The sequence below is a fragment of the Elephas maximus genome, chromosome 5 (genome assembly GCF_024166365.1).
Source record: "Elephas maximus indicus isolate mEleMax1 chromosome 5, mEleMax1 primary haplotype, whole genome shotgun sequence".
In the NCBI taxonomy this organism is placed as follows: Eukaryota; Metazoa; Chordata; class Mammalia; order Proboscidea; family Elephantidae; genus Elephas; species Elephas maximus.
Window position 1 is genome coordinate 111,403,355 of NC_064823.1, and position 25,138 is coordinate 111,428,492.

General features: G+C 42.9%; 1 protein-coding gene across 1 annotated transcript in view; it reads left to right on the top strand.

Annotated features, from left to right (window-relative positions):
• Positions 1 to 2,447: 2,447 nt before the first annotated feature.
• Positions 2,448 to 25,138, top strand: part of CORIN (corin, serine peptidase) — a 320,896-nt gene continuing 298,205 nt past the window's right edge. The window contains exon 1 of the mRNA XM_049886291.1: positions 2,448 to 2,717. Within this exon, the coding sequence (XP_049742248.1) occupies positions 2,448 to 2,717 (270 nt within the window). The remainder of the gene's footprint in view (positions 2,718 to 25,138) is intronic.

Consider the following 25,138-nt stretch of genomic DNA (forward strand, 5'->3'; position numbering starts at 1 on the left):
CCCTACAAAATAAAAGTTTGTTACAAGGAGTATAAAGATGTCTAGCCTCGTTTTATATACCATTTCTCTGTAAAGCTATGCTAGTCTGTGGAAAAGCATGCAAAGAACTGCAGTTATACCCTCTGGTGACATTAGTAACTAGAGCTGGTTCGATTTTCTTGCTAAAAGGAGCTTTAAGGACTGCTTGGTTTACACCATCAATGCAATCAGCTTTACTTCTCAGAGGAGCACAGTATAGCAGTAGAAGAGAAAGGGAGACTGATAATACCCTGGTTATCTCAAACCCGTTGATTGAGCTACTTTAATTTCATAGTTCACGTAACACTTCCACCAGAGGGCAGAAAGTGAAAGAGAAAGGAGGCAAAATAGAAAATCATACTTGGCTTCAGAATGCCTGCAGAAACCTTGGCAATCAAATCCAGCCCTCCTAGACTGGATTAACCACGGTCAGGAAGACCACGTGATTTGCTCCAGGCAGAGCTAGCTAGCAGATAAACCTCCTCCGCTCCTGATTCCCAGGCTGGTGTCCCTGAGGTGATGATGTGCCATGCGGAAGGATCTTAGGGAGAACATAGTCCTCAAATCACTGCCTTCAGGAGATCCCAGTTCAGCCCCTTTTTAGCTGTGTGACCTTAGGCTGGTTATCTCAACTCTACACATGTCACATTTCTAAAATAAAGGTGATGGTATTTGTTAAGTGCTGTAGACGGTTCCAACCTTCCATGAGCCCATTGTTGCAGCCACTGTGTCAGTCCATCTCGTTGAGGGACTTCTTTTTCCCTAATGTCCTTCTCCAGGGGGCTGGTTCCTCCTCGTAACATGTCCCAAGTAAACAAGACCAAGTCTCACTATCTTCACTTCTAAGGAGCATTCTGGTTACTACCTGCCTCATTAAGTAGTTGGTACATTGTGAATGCAAGTAAAGTGCTTCGTACAAAACCTGCCACCTACTAAGAACTTAATTTTTAACTGTTATGATAAACTCAGATATTGGACTCTAAATCTAATGTTAGAATAACATGAAATCAATATTTCAGTTATCCTACTATACATATCCAGTATTTTCTACTTTCACATCTCATTTCAGAAACAAAATACATTTTACAAGTGTATACCATTTTTTCCCCAGCAGTAATATTCAAGGAATGGTAATGTATTTTGCTATTTGTTGCCTCCTCCAGAATAACAGAGATGGATTTGACAACCTTATGAGTAATTTTGGAAATTTCCATTAAGATCTTGACTGAAGTTGGATGAAAAGTCATATCTAAGAAAAAATCAATGTAGTCTTTATTATTATTTTTTGCCAAACATTTGACAAATGTCGTGGGCTTCAAACCGTACATGAATATCTCCAGTGCCCTACTGTTGACGCTCTTCCTAAGAAGGGAGAGGGGTTGTCAGTGAATGAATGACAGAATGTTCCCCTCAAGTACAGCCTGTGGATGCGCTCCTGGTGCAAATCACCAACTTACTGAAGCGGGTTCGGGGATCCGGGTGGTCTCATAAAAAAAGCAGCTTCTTCACTAAACATAAAACAGAAGGCACGGTCCAATTTGCCTAAAGCAAATAATGCTCACCTTCGAAACGTTACCTCTTTTTTGCTATAACAAACGTGGCCGTTAATTGCCAGAGCCTGCAGTTAATTTTGGCTCAGCTATGCTCTGGCTCTGGCTAAAAGAAAACGGTCTAGGGTGTGGTAAGGTGAATCTAGATAGCTGAAGGAAGAGTAACTCCTTTGCCCCCACCCACTCTGTCTCCCCACAGCCCACTACACGTCCCGTTCTGTTCGTGCTGCTTTAAGCGGTGTGTAACTTTAGGGGGAAACCGGCAATCAGCTTGGCTTTCCATCTACCCCTGGAGAGTAACTTCTTTGAACGCAAAGAGGTGAAGATGTGACGGGTCTATAATTATGGGTGGGACCCAGAACCGAGGGGAGGGTGTGTGTGCGCGGAGGGCGGGGGAGGTGGTCCTCGAGGAAGATGTGTCGAGCAGACAAAACCTGGGGCCCCTGCCCCTTGAAGTTCAATTTGACTCTTTCTGAATGAGAAGCAGTGCATCCGTAGTGCCGCTTCCAGGGGCACATAGAGGAGAGAAAGGTGACCGAGATTAAGAGTGGACAGAGGAATAAGCAAGTCATGTTCTCCTCGAAACAGCCCCCTGCCCTCGCTCCGGAAGAGCGCTACCGCCGCTCCGCCAGGGCTCCAGAGCCGGTAAGGTCCAGGAATCGCGCTCTGCTTGCGAACAGGTCGGATGGCGTCTTAGTCCAGATAAACTCAGGGTCAACCCCTCCCGCCCCTGCCTTCTCCTCCCCTCGGATGCCACCTCCTTCCAAGGCCGTCGGTGAGTTCCGGCTTTCCCAGTCCCGAGCTCAGCATCCTGCAACCAGTCCCGGGGCGCACGGTCCTCCACTCGGCTTGCCCAAAGTCCGGAACCCTCCCGGGGTCATGGGCAGGGTTTCCTTCAGCGCTCGAGTCAGGTCGGCCCGGAGACCCCGCTCTCCTTGCCAGGGACGCTGTCAGCTCTCCTGTAGAGTCCCTCCTCCGCCTGGCGCCCTCCACGCTTCGAGTGGACCCGGCGGTGCGCGGGTGCTCGGGGACATTGCAGACGGAGCCGTCGGAAGCAGCCCTTCGGGGATCCATGGCTTCTGCTCTGCGCCAGCGTCGCAGACGCCCTGCAATTGGAAGGACTGCGCAGCAGCCTTGCCGGCCCCAGACGTAAGCCCCCTTTCTCAATTGCTCGCGCCAGTCTCGGCACCTCTTGGAGCCTAGACTTACGCTCGGTCCCCTCACAACCTATTGTTGTCCCGGGATCGCTGGCGGATTTGGAGGGTTGGCATTCCACGACCGGCCCACTTGCTGAGTGCTGGAAACTCCCGCGTCCCCTGTGCGCAAACTTTCCCTCCGGCGCGTACCGGTCTGGGAACGCCCGGTGCCTGTAGAGCTCCGGCCGCCGGGAGGCGCAGGCTCCTAGCTGCTCCGAGTTTGGCGGGCGCCGATCCAGTCCCTGAAAGGGACAGCGTTACCCCGTGTTCGGCAGAGGAAAGGGAAGAGCACCATGGACGGTCCCCACCGCTCTGAGTCCGCAGGAACAGGGTCTGATTCGTGGCCGCCCTTCTCCGTCGGTGCCAGTCCGGTCCCAAAGCCCGCTAGTTGCCGCGGAGGTTACGGCTGCGCAGAGTCCGGGACCCGTGACAGCTCTATGCGGGCATGGACTGCGGGCAAGGACTGTGGGCTGCGCCCGCTGGAACTCAGTTCCCGGGGTGCGGCAGAGAGCGCCCCTCTTGGGGCGCCACCCGCTCGGGGGCAATGGATGGCGGTGTGGGCACTTTTTGCAGGGCTCTCTATTCCCAGGACTGAATCTGTGTGCCCAGAGTTGCAGCTCCTCAGGGCAGTCCTAGGAAGCTGTACCAGCAATTCGTAAAGTAAAGCTTTCCTCACGCGGAAAATCTCTAAAAACAATCCACTACAAAATCTCACTCCTGTACAAGACTCTGACAACTTCTATGTGCACATTTGTAGTCTGTAGTCTTTTAAAAATAATTTACTAATGGAAGCAAAACTCTGCAAGGAAACTCGGGACTGCTATCAGAAAGGAGCGAGCCTGGCGATAATTGCCCAAAGACATACATTTTAGCTGAAGGTTTGGAAATTAAAGAGCTGCAGACATTAATTATGGCATGACTCGGAGAGAAGGAGAAGAAATAATGCATTTTTTTTAAAAGTTATAAATTCAGTTCTTGTCGGCGTCACAACACAAAATTCACCAGCTCGTTAGTGTTATTAATTTCCCGTTAGTTTTGTTGTGTGAGATTGTGATAAAAGTCAGTCCCCGAACTGGGCTGCTGAGGATTGAGAGGGTAGGATGAAAGTCTGCGTGGACACGTGTGAATGCTGTGCCCAGTTCCATAGAATCTTTCCCAGGACACCAAGAGTTTCACTAGGATGAACTATTTTCAAAGTATTTCGGGTGTGGCTTCACATACACCTCAAAACCTCCAGATGCCAGAGAAGCATTTTTTTTAGGAGAAACGGATCCTCCGCCCCCCCCCCCCCCCCCCCGCAAAGTCTCTTACAGGATAGGATTACAAATAATGAAAGCCTCAGTTAACCTTCAGGTATGTTAAAGAGACCAATTAGATTAAAAAAAAAAAATTGCTTCATTGGTGTCATCAAGCATACTGCCAGGTGTAGTAAAACTTTTTTTTAAAAAGATGTAAAATTAATTCAATCAGAATTCTTGATAGCACCTACAGAAATCTTGATAACAGCAGTTCCTCAGCATTCTGCCACTCCACCAAGCTAGCTGTAGTTTAGTCTTGGAAGGGCCATATTTTTGCCCATTGTGTCTTTTAGATTTCAGCATTTGCAGGCTCTATTGTCCTGCAAGGCCCTCAATTGGCCTCCTCTGTTGTGAGGGACAGAATGGAGGTTGAGGGGACAGCTGAGCAACCAGGAATCTCCAGAAAAGTAGCAAGCCCCTCTCTAAAACCTGTATTTTCAAATCTCCAGACTGTCAATGAAGTACCTATTCCTCATTTTTCCTCTTTCCCTCACCTTCAAACTTCTTAAACACAAAGGCTTCTGGTCTTACAGCTTCTGTGTATCTCCACTGCTGGGGAATTGGAGGTCCCAGAAGACCAGGAAAACTGTAATACAGAAATTTTGCTGAATGTGTCCAAGGAGGAAAGCTTTGTTTAACATGCCACTTCTGCCTTAGTAAGTTATTCAATAAGTAAGCGTTTATGCATCCTATTTGCCCCATCACTATTCTTGATATTCAACTTTTTGTGCCCAAATAGTACATGGGGCTTATTGGCTAAAGGATGCTGACCTGTGTACAATACCGCATCTACACTAAACACTCAAGTAACCTCCAAACTTACCTGCCCTTCAAAATCTACCCAGTCACACATGTACACACATACTTCTGTGTTTTAGGGCTGTTCAGAAAGGGTGAGAATGGAAGGAAACATAAAGGAGAAAGATGCTGTAGATAGGGTGCCTTAGTAGGGAGAGTATGAACTTCGGAGTCAGACCTAAATTCAAATCTCTGGCTCTGTCCCTTGCAAGATGCAAGGTCTTAGGCGTGTCAGGTGATCCAGATGAGCCTTAGTTTCCCCATTCAGAAAATGGGGATGATGTTACTGCCCACCTTTAATGGCACTGTGAAGATTAAAGATATAGATATGTCCTAGATCTATCATGCATAATAGTTGTACATTCTACAAAGGCACCCTAACCTGTTTTTGCTTAGGGAGCTAGTCCCCATCTCAGACTCAAGGAAGGTAGCCACTATCACCATGTGGCTATTGACACAAATTTAAATGACTCAAAATTAAGTCAAATTAAAAACTCAGTTATTCAGCCTCGTTAGCTACATTTCAAGTGTTCCATAATAATAGTAGCTAGTGACTACTGCATTGGACAGTTTAGCTAGAATATTTCCTTTGTCAGAGATTTGCTTTTAGACAGCATTATTCTAGAGCTTTCTTTTCTGTGAGTGACAATGTAATGAGACTCTAGGACGTTAACCAACATGCTCAGCTGCTAACTGAAAGGTTGGAGGTTCTAGTCCACCCAGAGATGCCTCAGAAGAAGGGGCTGGCAATCTACTTCTGCAAAAGCAGCCATTGAAACCCCTATGGTGCACAGTTCTACTCTGACACACATGGGCACCAAGATTCAGAATTGACTCGAGGGCTACTGGTTTTTTAGGATCATAAAATTTTCTTCTGTCCAGCACCTCCCTTTGCTTCTTTTTTCTTTGAGTGGTTTTGCATGGTTAAATTACTTCTGATTTGTTGAGGTCTTTTTTTTTTTACATTGCTGGGGTGTTTCTTGAATGGCAAATGATTATATTCATTTACAAATCAGCCAGCAAGTTTGTATTAATCACAAAATCCTTGGAAATTGTCCCCTTTCCCCTTGATGATTTTTGCTATTGTTTTTTTTTTTTTTCCTTGGTGGTGAACTTTATGGCTGATGGTTTTCCTGGTTTTAGAGTAGAAACTCTGATGTAATACATGGCCTCTTCTTCGCCCATGTACTCTTACCTGTCTTACCATTTTTACAAGAATTGGAATAATAGAATACCAGCTTTCTAGTATTCGAGTCAGTCAGTTTGTCATACTGTGGGGGCTTGTGTGTTGCTGTGATGCTGGGAGCCATGCTACCAGTATTTCAAATACTAGCAGGGTCACCCATGGTGGACAAGTTTCAGTTGAGCTTCCAGACTGAGGTTGACTAGGAAAAAGGACCCGGCAGTCTACTTCTGAAACAAATTAGCCAGTGAAAACCTTATGAATAGCAGTGGAACATTGTCTGATAATAGTGTGGGAAGATGAGCCCCTCAGGTGGAAGATGCTCAAAAGATGACTAGGGAAGAGCTGCCTTCTCAAAGTAGAGTCAACCTTAATGATGTGAATGGAGTCAAGCTTTTGGGAACTTCATTTGCTGATATGGCACGATCCTAAATGAGAAGAAACAGCTGCAAACATCCATTGATAATTGGCACATGGAATGTCTAAAGTATGAATCTAGGAAAATTGGAAATCATCAAAAATGAAGTGGAACACATAAACATCCATATCCTAGGCATTGGTGAGCTGGTATTGGCCATTTTGAATCAGACAACCATATAGTCTACTATGTGGGAATGACAACTTGAAGAGGAATGGCATTTCATTCGTCATCAAAAAGAACATTTCAAGATCTATCTAGAAGTAAAATGCTGTCAGTGATAGGATAATATCCATACATCTAAAAGGAAGATCTTTTTTGGGGGGGGTGGTTTTAAAAGGAAGATCAGTTAATATGACTGTTATTCAAATTTAGGCACCACCCCTAAGGACAAATATGAAGAAACTGAAGATTTTTACAAACTTCCGCAGTCTGAAATTGATTGAACATGCGATCAGGATGCACTGATAATTACTGGTGATTGAAATGCAAAAGTTGGAAACAAAGAAGAAGGATCGGTAGTTGGAAAATATGGTCTTGGTGATAGAAATCATGCTGGAGATGGCATGATTGAATTTTGCAAGACCAATGACTTCTTCATTCCAAATACCTATTTTCACCAACATAAACAGGAACTATACACACGGACCTAGCCAGATGGAATACACGGGAATCAAATTGACTACATCTGTGTAAAGAGACGATGGAAAAGGAAAAAGCTCAATATCATTACTCAGAATAAGGCTAGGGGCTGACTGTGGATGAGACCAGTTCAAGCTGAAACTGAAGAAAAATTAGAACAAATTGATAAGAGCCAAAGTATGACCTTTAGTATATCCCACCTGAATTAGGGGCTATCTCAAAAATAGATTTGATTCATTCAACACTAATGACCGAAGACCAGACAAGTTGTGGAATGACATCAGGGACATAACACATGAAGAAAGCAAGAGGTCATTCAAAAAACAAGAGAGAGAGAGAGAGAAAAGACCTGAACTGGTATCAGAAGAGACTCTGAAACTTGCTCTTGAATGTTGAACAGCTAAAGAAAAAGGAAAAATTATGAACTAAAAGAGCCGAACAGAAGATTTCAAAAGGTGGCTACAGAAGACAAATTAAAGTATTATGATGACATAGGCAGAGACCTAGAGATAGAAAATCAAAAAGGGAAGAACACAGTCAGCATTTTGAAGCTGAAAGAACTGAAGAAAAAATTCCAGCAATTGCTCGAGTTGCAATACTGAAGGATTCTACGGGGAAAATATGAAATGATGTAGGAAGCACCAAAAGAAGATGGAAGGAATACACAGAGTCACTATACCAAAAAGAATTGGTTGATGTTTAATCATTTCAGGAGGTAGCATATGATCAGGAACTGATAGTACTGAAGGAAGAAGTCCAGGCTGCACTGAAGGCATTGGCAAAACACAAGGCTCTGGGAATTGACGGAATACCAACTGAGATGTTTCAACAAATGGATGCAGCGCTGAAGTGCTCACTGGTCTATGCCAAGAAATTTAGAAGACGACTACCTGGCCAACTGACTGGAAGAGATCCATATTTATGCCTATTCCCAAGAAAGGTGATCCAATCGAATGTGGAATTTATCAAACAATACCATTAACATCACATGCAAGCAAAATTTTGCTAATGATCATTCAAAAGCAGCTGCAGTAGTATATCGACAAGAAACTGCCAGAATTTCAACCTGGATTTAGAAGAGGATGTGGAACCAGGGATATCATTGCTGATGTCAGATGGATCCTGGCTGAAAGCAGAATACCAGAAAGATGTTTACCTGTGTTTTATTGACTGTGTAAAGGCGTTCAACTGTGTAGATCATACCAAATTAGGGATAACATTGCAGAGAATGGGAATTCCAGAACACTTAATTGTGCTCATGAGGAATCTATACATGGATTCAGAGGCAGTCGCTTGAACAGAACAAGGGGATACTGTATGGTTTAAAGTCAGGAAAGGTGTGTGTCAAGGTTGTATCCTTTCACCATACCTATTCAATCTGTATGCTAAGCAAATAATCCAAGCAGCTGGACTATATGAAAAAGAACAGGGCATCAGGTCTGGAGGCAGACTCATTAACAAACTGCAATATGCAGATGACACAACCTACCTTGCTGAAATTGAACAGGACTTGAAGCACATACTGATGAAGATCAAAGACCACAGCCTTCTGCATGAATTACACCTCAACATAAGAAAAACAAAAATCCTCACAAGTGGACCAATAAGCAACATCATGATAAACAGAGAGAAGATTGAGTTTGTGAAGAATTTCATTTTACTTGGATCCACAATCAACACTAGGGAAGCAGCAGTCAAGAAATCAAAAGAAGCATTGCATTGGGCAAATCTGCTGCAAAAAACCTCTTTAAAGTGTTGCAAAGCAAAGATGTCACCTTGAGGACTAAGGTGCTCCTGATCCAAGCCGTGGTGTTTTTAATCACCTTATATGCATGGGAAATCTGGACAATGAATAAAGAAGACCAAAGAAGAACTGACATCTTTGAATTGTGGTGTTGGCGAAGAATGTCGAATATACCATGGAACGCCAAAAGAAAGAACATATCTGTCTTGGAAGAAGTATAATCAGAATTCTCCTTAGAAGCAAGGATGGGGAGACTACGTCTCACATACTTTGGACACATTATCAGGAGGCATCAGTCCCTGGAGGAGGACATCACGCTTAGTAAAGTAGAGGGTCAGCGAAAAAGAGGAAGACCCTCAATGAGATGGATTGCACAGTGGCTGCAACAATGGGTTCAAGCATAAACTGATTGTGAGGATGGAGCAGGATCAGGCAGCGTTTTGTTCTGTTGTGCAGAGGGTCGCTATGAGTCAGAACCGACTGGACGGCACCTAAGAACAACAACAGGTTTAATTTCAGAGCAAAACCGTACAGCAAAACCAAAAAAACCCCAAACCCATTGCTGCGAAGTCAATTCCAACTCATAGTGACCCTATCGGAGTGGCTGGAGGATTTGAACTGCTGACCTTTTGATTAGCAGCCAAGCTCTTAACCGCTGTACCACCAGTGCTACAAACCATAGCACATGTTCTGGTTATTCATATTCGAAGGCTAACACTCACCATCACTCTCTTGCCCCTTCCCTGAACTTATCATCATCTGACAGTCAATATATTTTATTTTATTATGTTTATTTCCCCCTACCCGCCACTCTAGAATGTGAGCTCCACAGAGGCAAAGGTTTTTCTATGCTTTTGCTGATTACTAGAATAGGGCCTGGCATACAGTTGGTAGTCATTAATTGTGAATGAATATATAGATTTGGAGCTACCTAAGGACCCTCAACAAGGTGGGCTGACACAACGGCTGCAGCAATGGACTCAAACATAGCAACGACTGTGAGGATGGTGCAGGACTGGGCAGTGTTTCGTTCTGCTGTACATCGGGTCGCTATGAGTTGGAACCGAGCCGATGGCACCTAACAACAACAAGAAGAAGCAAAGACAGAGAGAAAGAAGCCCCGCTGGCACAGTGATTAAGTGCTGGGCTGCTAACCAAAAGGCCTGCGTTTCAAACTCGCCAGCTGCTCCACAGGAGAAAGATGTGGCAGTCTGCTTCCGGAAAGATTACAGCCTTGGAAACCCTATGGGATGGTTCTACTATGTCCTACAGGGTTGCTGTGAGCTGGAGTTGACTTGACGGCCAACAGGTTTTTCTTTTTTAAGATCGAGAGATGCACAGGTAGGTAATTCTTCTCCTCCTCCATCCCTTACACCCTGGGAGCTTATTCTGTTTCTGGGCCTTGGCTGAACGTGCTTTTGAGCAAGTACAGACTGTAGCATTTAGTGTTCTTATAGACAGAAATTACCATGCAGGTTGGGGGATTAGGCTCCGCTAATGTGTGCTTTCCCATGTGTGTGTGGAGTACATGGGGAGACTCGCCTTTGAATTGCTGAGTCAGCTGCCCTTTCCTAAGCCTGTCACAGTCCCCAGTGCTGTCTCCAGTGTCTAGCCTTTCTCTTTGCTCAGAAAGAGCCTCTATTGTCCTGGAGCCCTGGCTTGTCTGTCTGCCTCACTCCTGAGCGGTCTGCAGCTATGTTTGCTCAGCTCTGACCTCTGCTGAAGTGTGCCTGTAAATCCTGTTTTCCTCTGCTGGCATTTGCCCCCATCAGCTCACCTTACAGCAGCTGTTTGAATATTCTCCTGTGATACATTTCTACGTGTTCAAACCATCAGAGCTGGTGGTGACAAACACAGTGTCAGTGCTTGATAGGGCTGCTTGAAGATCGAGGGTGGTCCTGTAGGTGACCCATCTTCCCATTCAATATCAGCACTGAAACTCCATAAGAAGCCCAAGAGGACATCAGTGGAGAAAGGCCAGTCAGCCAACACGTTGGCCTAGGAATGGAGCAAAAAATATAGGGATGAGTGGAGGGGACCATTTTGGTGTCATTTGTTTATGCTTGGCCCACAGGGCCCCTTTAGGTTGACAGCATTTGAGAGTATGTTTTGTTTCAAGAACTTAGAAGAGTTTTAAAGAAAAGTCCATATGCACCTATGAAAGTCAAAGACATCTCTCTGAGGCTATGAAGGTCATTCTGCTGAAGGGTCATAGCAGTGTATTAAAGGTTGACAGTACCAAGAAACTTTGATCTAGTGCTCCATGAACCCCCTAAATGGTATGTAAAATGTTTTCTGTATCAATGTGAATTTTTCTGGCTATGGCTCCATGGCCTCCCAAAAGGTTAAGAGTCACGGACTACACCTAAACAACTTTAACTTATAATTCGACTATACAGCCTAGGCAAAAAGAGGAATTCTTGTTGTTGTTAGTTGCCTCCTGTCAGTTCTGACTCATGGTGACTACCCATTGATTTAACAAGCATTAATGTGCCAGGCACAGTTGTAGGCACTTGGGCCACAGCAGTGAACAAAATGATGATCCATGCACTTGTGATGTGTAGTCTCTAAGTAAGCAATAAGCACTAACTAAATAAGTGAATTATAAATTATGTTTGTTGTTAGCGGCCATTGAGTAGATTCCAACTCACGGCAACTTTATGTACAACAGAACAAAATGTTGTCCGGTCCTGTGTCGTCCTCATGTTTGCTACCATGTTCAAGTCCATCCTTCCAGCTACTGTGCCAATCCGTCTCACTGAGGGTTTCCCTCGCCCTCACTGGCCCTCTAATTCAGCAAACATGATGTTATCCTCTAATGACTGATCTCTCCTGATGATGTGTCCAAAGCAAATGAGTCAGACAACATTCTGTTGTGATCCATAAGGTTTCCATTGGCTAATTTTTTGGTAGTACTTTCTTCCTAGTCTGTCTTTGTCTGAAAGCTCCACTGAAACCTGCCCACTGTGGGTGACCCTGTTGGTATTTGAAATACCAATGGCCTAGCTTCCAGCATCACAACAACATGCAAGCCACTGCAGTATGACAAACTGACAGGCAGACTGAGGATGAAGTATGTTAGAGAGTGATAAGTATTATGGAAAAAAATTAGATCAAAACGAAACAAAACCAGACACTGCTGTTGAGTCAATTCCAACTCATAACGACCCTATAGGACGGAGTAGAACTGCCTCATAAAAAAGCCTCATAGGGTTTCCAAATCTTTTTATGGACGTAGACTGCCACATCTTTCTCCTGCAGAATGGCTGGTGGGTTTGAACTGCCAACCTTTTGAACTGCCAGCACTTTAACTACTGTGCCACCAAGGGCCCTCAAAGGTAGAGCAAAGTGAGGGAGAATCAGGAATGCAAGGAAGAGAAAATCATGTAAATAGTCTGAGTCATTCTGTAGTGCCCTGGAGTGAGAGCCCAAGAAGAGAGAAGGGAAATACTGTCATTTTCAGCACACTGGTGCCTTTTGGCTTATTCGTCTTGCAGTACTATGGGTGATCCTATGTCTCATGGTCTGTGTTTTTTTGTTGAACATGTCCTCTAACCTCAAGCCAATCAGTTAACCTGATCCTCAGGGGATGAACATGTCCCATCTCTGGATTAACTGACTGTGTGGGATTTGTTGGCAGAACCTATAGTGGTCTCCAATGCAGCCCCTTTATAAGGAATTTTCAAGGATTATTTTGACTGTACATGATTTTCATCTTTGGGTGCCCACTTCAGAGCCTAATTCTGTAAGCAAGATGCCACTCCTCTGTAGTGTGGGTTAGAAATCAAGACTACATTATTTTGCCTAATATTTCTCTGTGATCCTTTAAAGCAATTGTGTCTAAGTCAAGCAAAATCAGAAACCTGGAGTTCTTGTCTTTATCTGATACTAAGTTGCTATGAAACTTGAAGGAAGTCCGTTAACCTTTATGATCCTGCCTTCCTCAAGTGTAAAATGAGATAGTTGGACTACACACCCTCCAAGGATCTTTCTAGATCTGAAAGCTGTAATTTTAATGTGGCAGCAGAAAATGAGCTGCCTGTTGTTGCACCATTATCTTTTACTTTCCCTCCTCCCCTCCCAGACCTTTACGTCTGCTTCCTTCTTTGTGGGTGTTTGCTAATTCCTCTTACAGTGATCCTATGAACAAGTGCAAACTTGCCCATTCAACTCCAAAAGAAGACTAATCAGAGGAACGTTGGGAGGCACTGTAAACCACTGCAGCCCAAGTTTCTCTAGGGTATCTTCTCTGGCTGTTGGTCAGAACTTAGCCTTTCACCTTTGTATACATGTGGGAGGGATAGTCATTGGTGTCTAGAGGAGTCTTACCCAAGGTGAGACGGCCCAAGGTCAAGTCAGGAGTGAGGTGTGCCTCTGGGTGCAGCTGAGGGACAGTTTGACACAGGAGAGAATCCTCTCCCTTATAGAGCTTGTTGTTAGCTGCTGTAGAGTTGGCTCCAACTAGTGGTGACCTTACGTATAACAGGCTGAAACATTGCCTGGTCCCATACGATCTTCATGATCATCGGTATGTTTGAGTCCATTGTTGTGGCTACCATCAATCCGTCTCACTGAGAATTTCCCTCATTTTTGCTGATCCTTTACCAAACATGACGTCTTTTTGCTGATCCTTTACCAAACATGACGTCCTTTTCTAGTGATTGGTCTTTCCTGACGATATGTCTAATGTAAATGAGTCAAAGTCTCGCCATCTTCACTTCTAAGGAACATTTTGGTGGTATTCTAAAATTCATTTGTTCTTTCTTCTAACAGTCTCTGGTATATTCAGTATTCCTTGCCAACACCACAATACAAATGCATCAATTCTTTTGTCTATCTTTTACATTGTCTAGCTTTCACATGTATATGATGAAGTTGAAAAGATCATGGCTTAGGTCAGGTACACCTTAGTCATCAAAGTGGCATCTTAGCTTTTTAAAACTTGGAAGAGATCTTTTGCAGCAGATTTGCCCAATGCAATACATCATTTGATTTCTTGACTGCTGCTTCCATGGACATTGACTGTTGATCAAGGAAATCATTGACTTCATTTTTTTCTCCATTTATCACGATGTTGTTTACTGGATTCTTTTTTTCCTCATGTTCAGGTGTAATCCATACTGAAGGCTGTAACCTTCAACCTTCATCAGTAAGTGCTTCAAATCATCTTCATTTTCAGCAAGCAAGGTTGTGTCATCTGTATATTGCAGGTTGTTAATTTCTTTTAATGAGTCTTCCTCCAGTCCTGATGCCACATTTTTATATAACTAGGCAGGACAGATATCCTTCTGCATTCAAAGCAGGGCATTGAATGAACTGGTTCAAACTCCTGCTGGGAATTTGCATTTCCACCCCAGATATACTGAATCAAAATCTACAGTTTAACAAGATCCCCAGGTGATTCTTACATATAATAAATTCTGAGACTGACTTCTCTACTAGTGGTTCTCAGAGCTGGTCCCTAACCAGCAGTGTCAGCATTGCCTGGGAACTTGTTAGAAATGCAAATTCTCAGCAGGGGTTCCAGCCAGAAAGAACCAGTTGAAGCCCTTGAGGCCCTGATTCAAGGTTCAGAAAAATAAATAAATAAATAACAAAGATGTGCTCAGAGTAGCAAAGGAGCAGAATTTTTAGGTAAAGAGAGAAAATTTGGGGATCTATTTTTTTTTTATGGAGTGTAACAAGGTTGAATATAAAATAATTCAGGAAGTAAAATGAATCTGATCAAATCATTAAAACCAAGCCAGGAAATAAGCCAGGCAGCCTTGGCTGCAGAGGCACACAGACCTGGGCTCAGGTTTCAGCTCATCACTTAGGATTCATTCAGCTGCCCCTCTGGCAAGTTAAATTCCCTTAGACTTAGTTCCCTCTCTGAACAGTGGGAACAACACCCCTCTCAGGGGGCTGTGATGAGAACTAGATGAAAGAATGCTCTGTAAGAACACTGGTTGCTAAATCAGTGTTATCTTTTTGTTACTATTACCTAGTGGAAATTTAGTTGTGCACATTCCTCATGTAATACCGTTTTTGGTTTGAAATCTGAATTCTACTTAGAAAGCTGCTCTCCCTAGAGAAGGTCAAAATAAGACATGCTCCTTTCAAAGCCTAGGCTCCTTTATGAGTAAGACAAAAATAAAACAAATGAAAATTAATGTCACCCTGTTTCCTTTATGGTCTACGGCAGCACAGTCTAATACGTCATTTTGAATTTTCTAGTAGCTCCCTTTGAAAAAGTAAAAACAGACATAAAATTAATTTTATTTAACCCAATATATCCAACATTTTATACTTTTTAACATATCAATATAAAAATTGAGCTATTTTACCTTCTGTTTTTCATACATCTTTAAAATTTGATAGTCTTGCAGTATATCTCAATTCAAATGAGCCACGTTTCAAGTGCTCAATAGCCACTTGTGGCTATTTTTTACCCTATTGGATAGTACAGGGCTCTACTGAACGTGGTTGACTGAATGGCCCCCTGCCCCAACATGTCCATGCACTAATCCTCAAAACCTGTGAAAATTACCTTACGTGGCAAAGGAGTCTTTATAAATATGATTAAATTCTGGATTTTGAGAAGGGGAGATTACGCTAGATTACCTGCATGGGCCTGATATCATCATAATGCCTTTTTAAGAGGGAGGAGAAAGGTCAGGGAGTCCTGGTGGTGCGAGCAGTTTTCAGTCGGCTGCTAACCCAGAGGTTGGTGGCTCGAACCCACCCAGCAGCTCTGTGGAAGAGAGGCCTGGCCAACTGCTTCCATAAAAATTACAGCCAAGAAAACCCTCTGTAACATGAATCAGGGGTTGACTCGAAGGCAGCTAACGACAACAGGAGAGTCAGAGTCAGAGGTGAAGGCGATGTGATGATGGAAGCAGAGATTGGAGTGAGGTACTCTGAAGACTGAGGAGAGGGCCACGAGTCAAGGAATATGTGAAAAAGGAGAGGAAACGGATTCTCCTCTCAGAGCCTCCAACTGGTAGCCCAGTAAAACTGCTTCCATACTTTCGACCTCTAGACCTATAAGTGAATAAATTTGTGTTGTTCTAAACCACTAAGTTTGTGACAATGTGTTACAGCGATAGAAGACTAATACATAGAACTTGGTATTAACAGAATTTCTAAGACATTTTTGTAAAGGTTTTCCCTGGCTGCATCATTTTAGACAATTACCATTGGCTTCATCTCAGCTTGGGCTAGTGTATCCGTTTACAGCCATTTCTAGGGTAGGTGTGCTTTACTCCCATCCTACCCAGGACTGGGGTCTACTTCTTACATGGTCTCAACTGCAGCCTTTGATGGCAAAATGTCAGCTGGTGTCTTATCACTGCCCTTGCAGATGAACAGGAGAGAAAGTTTTCACTTTAGGATACAGCACATGGCAAAAAAAAAAAAAAAAAAAAGGTTTAGAAAAAGGTATGACAGGTAGGCTTGTTATGTTGTTGTTAGGTGCCGTTGAGTCGATTTTGACTCATAGTGGCCCCATGTGACAGAGTAGAACTGCCCCATAGGGTTTTCTAGGCTGTAATTTTTATGGGACCAGATTGACAGGTCTTTCTCCTGTGGAGCTGCTGAATGGGTTTGAACCTCCAACCTTTGGGTTAGCAGCTGAGCATTTAACCATTGTACCACCAAGCCTTCTGACATGTGGGCTTGGTAGGGTTAAAATTTTACTCTTATACCTTTATCTATGATGTGAGTGAATACAGTAATTCCCCAGGTTATGAACGTCAAACTTATGGACAACTTTGCCTTGCCCTTTAATTTTACGTAAATTTGCCCTCACTGGGGAAGGATTGAGTTAACCAGCCCCTATCTGCCACAACTTCATCACGATCACCTTCACTAGCTGCACGTGCAGCTTTTAATTCATTGTAAAGGCCTCAGACCTTTTCTGGCACTAAAGTAAAGCGAAACAAGAGCTCTATGCACCTGTTCCAACTTACCTACAAATTTGACTGAAAGACACAGCAAGAAATGGATCTCGTTCATAACCTGGGACTGCCTGTACGTGATTAGGCCTGTGGTTCTCAAAATTTAGCCTGCATTAGAATCAGCATAGGAGATGATATTACCCAGATTGCTGGTTCCCACTGCTAGAGTTTCTGATTGAGAAGGTTTGAGATGGGGCCCAAGAGTTTGCATATTTAACAAGTCCTAGCTGCAGCTAGGAAGTAATGGGCTCTTCTGTGGGTGAGCCCTTGGAATACCTGGCCTGGAGGTGGACTCCTAGGCCCCACCTACATGGGCAAGTATCAGCCCCTTTTCTGGGAAGGACCTGCAGGCTGGCCTTCCTACCCCCACCACAGGGTACACACACAGAGGCCTTCCTCCAACAATAAGCCCAGCAGCTGGTTGCTAGGGAACTTCAGACTCAGCACTGGTCCTCTTGTTTGGCTCTGTTTTGTGTCTCCAGCCCTGAGGTCTAAAGTAGATCACAATCCTGAGCTCCCTAAGTCTCAGCTAAAAATACCTCATTTGCCATAGGCCAGCTGAGTTCTCAGATTTCCCAGCTGGAGTGAATCCCTCAGACCTGGGGCTGCCCCAGTGGAAAGTCTGTAAGCAGAAAATACCATGTTAAAAATAGCTCTGGGGAGGCCCCTCAGAGCTCTACACCCAGCTGCCCACTTGGGGTAACCAATTCCTGGGATGGGGGTGAGAGGCTCTTTTTAAGCCAGGAATAACTGAATGACTGCCTGGCTGTGTCCAGTTTTATTCTATAGGGGACTTAAGCCCAACATTTAGAGATTAGGTCCTTTTATGGTTCCTGGCCTTTGTGACTTTTTACTTTAAATTCTAGGTTTGGTAAATACAGTCCTAAACCTGGCCTATGGTGATTTTTATTCTGCATCCTTCTGCATAGCATAAAACTGAGCTTCGTAATTTTTTTGAGATTAAAATGGAAATGAAACCTTCGTTAACCACTGCACCAACCTTGAAAATCCTATGGGACAGTTCTACTCTGTCCTATAGGGCGGCTATGAGTCAAGAATCGATTCAACAGCAACAGGAAATGGAAATAAAAGGAGCTTTGGTGGCCTAGTGGTTACAGGGTTGGCTGCTAACTGAAAAGTTGGTGATTCGAACCCACTCAGTGGCTCTGTAGGAGAAATATCTGCTTCTGTAAAGATCACAGCCAAGAAAACTCTATGGGGTAGTTCGACTCTGTCACATGGGGTTGCCATGGGTTGGAATCAACTTAATGGTAACAATAACAACAACAACAGAAGTTAGTCCCTGAATGGTGCAAATGGTTAATGCCCCTTGATTTGCTACCCAAAAGGTTGGAAGTTCCCATCTACCCAGAGTTGCCTCAGAAGAAAGGTCTGGCTCTCTATGTCTGAAATATCAGCCAATGAAAACTCTGACACATGTGGAGTCACGAGTGGGAGTCGGCTCCACAGCAGCTGGTTGTAATGGAAGCAAACAGAGATGGAGTGCGGGAAATCAGAGCCCCAGCAGGGTAAGACAGCATCATTATGGAGGGGTAGCGGAACGCAGGCAGGGTGAGGAGGGTGTGTGTGTGTTGGGGGGTCGCCTTGTGTGGGGGTCAGAGCCTGAGTAGACTGAGGAAGACGTCCACACACGGGGGAGCCAGAGCAGGAAGTGGGAGCTGGGGCAAGGTGATCATGGCATTCACGTGGGAGACAGGGCTGGGGCAATGGGGCATAGTTACAGACCAGAGGGTTGATCAAATAAGTAAGTATGTTAAGGATAAGCCAGGTTTCTTTCTGTTGGAAAAGGGCATTATAGAGAAAATCATAATACTAGATCTAGAACCCTGCGATGTGGGCTTGGAATTGAACATAGGGGTGTAAACTATGGTTTCAAGATATAAAGAAATAAATACAGATGTGTGTGTATATGTGTGCACACATGAGTGCAAAACTATACATACATAAGATTGAAGTTGTCAAGGATTTCATTTTACTTGGATCCACAATCAACAGCCATGGAAGCTGCAGTCAAGAAATCAAAGGATGCATTGCATTGGGTAAATCTGCTGCAAAGGACCTCTTTAAAGTGTTGAAAAGCAAAGATGTCACCTTGAAGACTAAGGTGCGCCTGACCCAAGCTATGGTATTTTCAATCGCATCATATGCATGTGAAAGCTGGACAATGAATAAGGAAGACTGAAGAAGAATTGACGCCATTGAATTGCGGTTTTGGAGAAGAATATTGAATATACCGTGGACTGCCAAAAGAATGAACTAATCTGTCTTGGAAGAAGTACAGCCAGAATGCTCCTTAGAGGCAAGGATGGTGATGCTGCATCTTACATACTTTGGACACATTGTCAGGAGGGACCAGTCCCTGGAGAAGGACATCATGCTTGGCAGAGTACAGGGTCAGAAGAAAAGAGGAAGACCCTCAACGAGGTGGATTGACACAGTGGTTGCAACAATGAGCTCAAGCAGGACAACGATTGTAAGGACGGTGCAGGACCGGGCAGTGTTTCGTTCTCTTATGCATAGGGTCGCTATGAGTCGGAACCGACTCGACGGCACCTAACAACAACAACAACATGTTTTTCCTCTAGCTCTGTCTACTGAGAGAGACTGGGAGCAGAGACACCCAATAACAATGAACACAGTCTATGAGTACCAAAGGGCACCCAGATCTTGTTTTTCTCTCTCTCTCTTTTTTTAACCTATATAATTTCCTTCCTTTGAATAATTTTTGTTGTGGTAAATATATATGTGAGAAAACATCTGCCATTTCAGCATTCATCACATGTACAATTCAGTGACATTAATTGTGCTTATCATGTTGCTCAGCCATCGCCCTTATCTGGTTCCCATTTTTTCCGTTGCCCTTAGTGTCCCCTAAGCAATGAGTCCCTCTTTTCCTCTCTCTCTCACTTGCTCCTGGTAACCAATAATAAACTTAGGTCTCTACACACTTCTCTATTCTAGATATTTCATACAAGTGGAATCATACATTATTTGTCCTTTTGTGACTGACTTATTTCACTCAGCATAATGTTGACAGGATTCATACATGTTGTAAATCTTGGTTTTTAAACACCATTTTCTACTAAAGGGAACCAGATCTCCCTGGAGAAATGGCTGATTCCAAGGGTGAGGCAAGGAAAGTATGTGTCTAAAACATCTTGTTCCAGAAAACAAGGAAGGGCTTAAAGAATGACAGGGACAGTCAAAAGGACATAGAACTTAGTCTGATTAGGCTGCTACTGGCCAAATTGAGGGTAATTTGAACATCAAAATAAGTAATGATAGTAACAGATTAAAAGCCATTGAATAAAACAGGAAATCAAAAGTCCATGTTTATAAAAATAAAAAGACAACAAAGTAAAAGTTTGAAGGCATAGATATTTACTTAGTTTCAAAGGACCTTGCCACGAAACACTAATTACACAGAAGGGAAGAGTAATATTACATTAGGGAAGCCTGGCTGTTGTTGTTAGGTGCCATCGAGTCACTTCTGACTCATAGTGACCCTACGCACTACAGAATGAAACACTGCCTGGTCCTGATCCATCCCCACAATCGTGGTTATCCTTGAGTCCATTGTTGCAGCCACTCCATCCCGCTGAAGGTCTTTCTCTTTTTCACTGACCCTCTGCTTCACCAAGCATAATGTCCTTCTCCAGGGACTAGTCCCTCCTGATAATATGTCCAAAGGATGTAAGACAAAGTCTTGCCATCCTTGCTTCTAGTGAGCATTCTGGCTGTACTTCTTCTAAGACAGATTTGTTCCCTCTTCTCGCAGTCCATGGTATATTCAATATTCTTCGCTAGCACTGTAATTCCTCTTCTTCTTCAATTCTTCTTTGGTCTTCCTTATTCATTGCCCAGTTTTCACATGCACATGGCTGGGCCAGGTACACTTTAGTTTTTAAATTGACATCTGTGCTTTTTAACACTTTAAAGAGATCTTTTGCAATAGATTTGCCCAATGCAATGCATCCTTTGATTTCTTGACTGCTGCTTCCATGGGTGTTGATTGTGGATCCATGTAACATGAAATCCTTGACAACTTCAATCTTTTCTCCATTTATCATGATGTTGCTTACCGGTTGAGTTGAGAGAATTTTTGTTTTCTTCACATTAAGATATAAACCATGCTGAAGGCTGTGGTCTTTTATGTTCATCAGTAAGTACTCCAAGTCCTCTTTACTTTCAGCAAGCAAGGTTGTGTCATCTGCATAACGCAGGTTGTTAATGAGTCTTCCTCCAATCCTGATGCCTTGTTCTTCATACAGTTCAGCTTCTTGGTTTATTTGCTCAGCATACAGGCTAAATAAGTACGGTGAAAGGATGCAACCCTGACGTACACCTTTCTTAACTTTAAACCGCACAGTATCCCCTTGTTCTGTTTGAAAGACTGCCTCTTGGTTTAAGTACACGTTCCTCATGAACACAATTAAGCGTTCTGGAATTCCTATCCTTTGCAATGGCATTCATAATTTGTTATGATCCACACAGTTGAAAGCCTTTGCATAGTCAATAAACATCTTTCTGATATTCTCTCTTTCAGCCAAGATCCATCTGACATCGGCAACGATATTTCTTGTTCCGTGTCCTCTTATGAATCCTGCTTGAATTTCTGGCAGGCCCCTGTTGTTGTACTGCTGCAACTGCTTTTGAACGATCTTCAGCAAAATTTTACTTGTCTGTGATATTAATGATATTGTTCAATAATTTCTGCATTCTGTTGGATCACCTTTCTTTGGAATGGGCACAAATACGTATCTCTTCCATTTGGCCAGGTAGCTGTCTTTTAAATTTCTTGGCATAGATGAGTGAGCACGTCCAGCGCTGCATCCGCTTGTTGCAACATCTCAGTTGGTATTCTGTCAATTCCTGAAGCCTTATGTTTCACCAAAGATTTCAGAGCAACTTGTACTTCCTTGTTCAGTATCATCAGTTCTTGATCATATGCTACCTCCTGAAATGGTTGAATGTTGACCAATTCTTTTTGGTACAGTGACTCTGTGTATTCTATCTTCTTTTGATGCTTCCTGCACCATTTAATATTTGCTCCATAGAATCCTTCAATGTTACAACTCGAGGCTTGAATTTTTTCTTCAGTTCTTTCAGCTTGAGGAATGCTGAGCATTTTCTTCCCTTTTGATTTCCTAACTCTAGGTCTTCGCACATGTCATTATAATACTTCGCCTTCTCGAGCTGCCCTTTGAAATCTTCTGTCTAGCTTTTTTACTTCATCACTTCTTCAATTTGCTTTAGCTGTTCTATGTTTGAGGGCAAGTTTCAGAGTCTTTTCTGACATTGACTTTTGTTTTTTCTTTCTTTCCTGTCTTTTTAATGGCCTCTTGCTTGTTTCATGTATGATGTGCTTGATGTCATTACACAACTCATCTGTTCTTTGGTTATCAAAGTTAGGTAACTATTAAACATTTCAAGAAATCTTTTTCATGAGTTTAGTCTATTTTAATTTGGATCTAGAACTTTTCCTTTTCAAAAGAAAATTAGAGGCATTCGTAATACTGTGTATATTTTAAAACATTTATCATTTATATGTTTGGTTTTGTCTCAAAGTAAAGACATCTTTATAGCTGGAAAGGACCTCAGGAGAATTGACAGGTATTATTCTTTGCAAAATACTGTATTATGATTTCAAAGCTGTTCTATTACTTGGGAATATTAACTGTGAAAAGATGTCAAAATAAAACTGAAAAAGATAATGGATAAACCAAAGGGATCTATACTCTCAAAAGTCTTTTCAGCATCAACTTATAATTCTAGAAAATGTTTTGTAATTGTTAAAACCTTGGATTGTCTGATCATAAATATTAAACATTAAGCATAATTTATATGGTAAATATTTACTATCATATTTAAAATCGTAAGTGGAAAGAAGCTGGGAAAGTAAAGGATGTGATTATAGCCAAAATAATAATTCTTATAATTAAATCATAAGTAAACCAACAAAAACCCTCAGTTGCTATCAAGTCAATTCTGTCTCATAGTGACTTCATCTGTGCCAAGTAGTACTATGCTCCATAGGGTTTTCAAGGCTTTGACTTTTTGGGAGCAGATTGTGAGGCGTTTCTTTCAAGGCCTGGGTGGATTCGAACCTCCAGCTTTTCAGTTAGTAGTCAAGTACTTAACCATTTGTACAACCCAGGTACTCCTCAGTTCATAAGTACCGATAAGTAAATATTCGTTAATATTCATTGTCTTTGAAGTATTTTCAATATTAGGCTGTTCCCCGTTATAGCTAAATTGAATACGTTAAGTTTTAGTAAAAAAGTAGAGGTCAGTTTTGTCAGTTCATTTTTCACATTACCACAAATTATTTAGCCTGTCCTTACTCTCTATAGCCTGATTTGAACCCACCAGCTGCTCTGCAAGAGAAAGATGTGGCTGTCTGATCCTGTACAGATTTATAGCTTTGGAAACCCTATGGGGCAGTTCTACCCTGTTGTATATGTTTACTATGAGTTGGATTTGACTTCAGGGCAAAGGGTTTAGTTTTTTTGGTTTTGTAGCAGTTGTCACATTATAATTGAATAATTATTTATATAACTATTTACCCCATTTCTTTCCTGATAGGTGTGTGTCCCATGAGGGCAGGGCCTGTTTGCCTTGCCCATTCCTCTATCTGGACCTCTTAGCACAGATGGGTAGGCCACTTTCTTGTGTTTTTTAAATTTTTTGTTGTGAGCTCATTTTGGGGGTGGGCTGGTAGGAGGGTGGAGGGTAAAGTGTTGGGTATCCAGAGTGGTTTTGTTTTTCTTCTAACAAGCACTCTACTGGAATCCTCATGTCTTAGCCATCTAGTGCTGCTATAACAGAAATACCACAAGTGGGTTTAACAAAGAGAAATTAATTTTTTCACAGTAAAGTAGGCTAGAAGTCCAAATTCAGGGTGTCAGCTCCAGGGGAAGGCTTTCTCTCTCTGTCAGCCTTCTCATCAATCTTCCCCTGGACTAGGAGCTTCTCTGTGCAGGGACCCCAAGTCCAAAGGAGACACTCAGCCCCTGGCATTGCTTTATTGGCAGTATGAGGTCCCCAACTCTCTGCTTGCTTCCCTTTCCTCCTATCTCTTGTAAGATAAAAGGTGGTGCAGGCTTCACCCCAGGGAAACTCCCTTTACATTGGATCAGGGATGTGACCTGAGCAATGATATTATGTCCCACCCTAATCCTCTTTAACCACAGGCAGAGATTATGACTAAAAACACATAGGAAAATCACAAAATGGAGGACTACCACACAATGCTGGGAATTGTGGCCTAACCAAGTTGACACATATTTTGGGGGGACACAATTCAGTCCATGACACCCCAGTTTGGGATCACAAAATTACTGGGAGGGATTCTATATTTGATAGGACTCTGTTGGTTATAAGTTATAGAAACCTCTTTAATCTTAGGTTTACTTGCTGTCTTATGGATTCCAAGGGCAGGAAAGGAGGTGGTCACTAGGAAGGACTGAAATTAGGAAGTAGGCTGGTGAGAACCTGATAAAAGAGAACAAGCTCAACTATGATTACTCTGTGTACATAGATAACACACAATGTACCTCTGGTCTTTGCTTCTGGACCAGGATCTTGTGAAATCCTTTATCAGATAAGATGAATGGGTTCATTTCTCCTTTCCCATCATCATTCACATTTTGTGGGGACTCAGATTCCCTCTATGTGACTTATCATTTTTGTCTCCTTTTTTTTTTTTTTTTTTTAACACAGGAATGTTTATTTCCTCATGTTAAGATCTTTACTTATTATAAAGATTCTACAGTCAGCTAGTGCTCTAAGTTGACATTTCATTTGCTTTAGCAATCTTTTTTCCTAATTGTCCAGAGCTTTTTTCCAGGTCACAGTGCTTTAATTCCTGCCACTATTTGCTCATTTCCCTGGGAATAACTACCCAATCAGTGTCCCTGGTGTCACCGCTTTCTCAGTCTCTCCGTGCATCACCTCTGCTTCCCTGAGTATAGTTGTGGCCTGGACAGGGTTCAGCTGTGCAGGTCTAGTTCTTGCTTTCTAATTCTTTGATCAGGACCATCACCAATTCTTCTCTGGAGAGGAGAGGTTGTGGGACAAGAAGGAAGGAGTATTAAATTCCTGCTTGTAAAAAACAAAACAGAAAACAAACAAAATCAGAGGATTGGGAGACAACTTTCCCTTTTTTTGCTTCCATTCACACCCCCACCCCAAACAGGAAATCCTCAACTTTTTCTTCTTTTAACCCTGTAAACTTGAAGCTGTGGTCCAATAGGAGGTGGCAGTTCTCCTTGGGGTCGGGGGGCAGGGGGATCATTAGTCTATCAGAGTGTCTTGCTCCCATCTTCATGAGG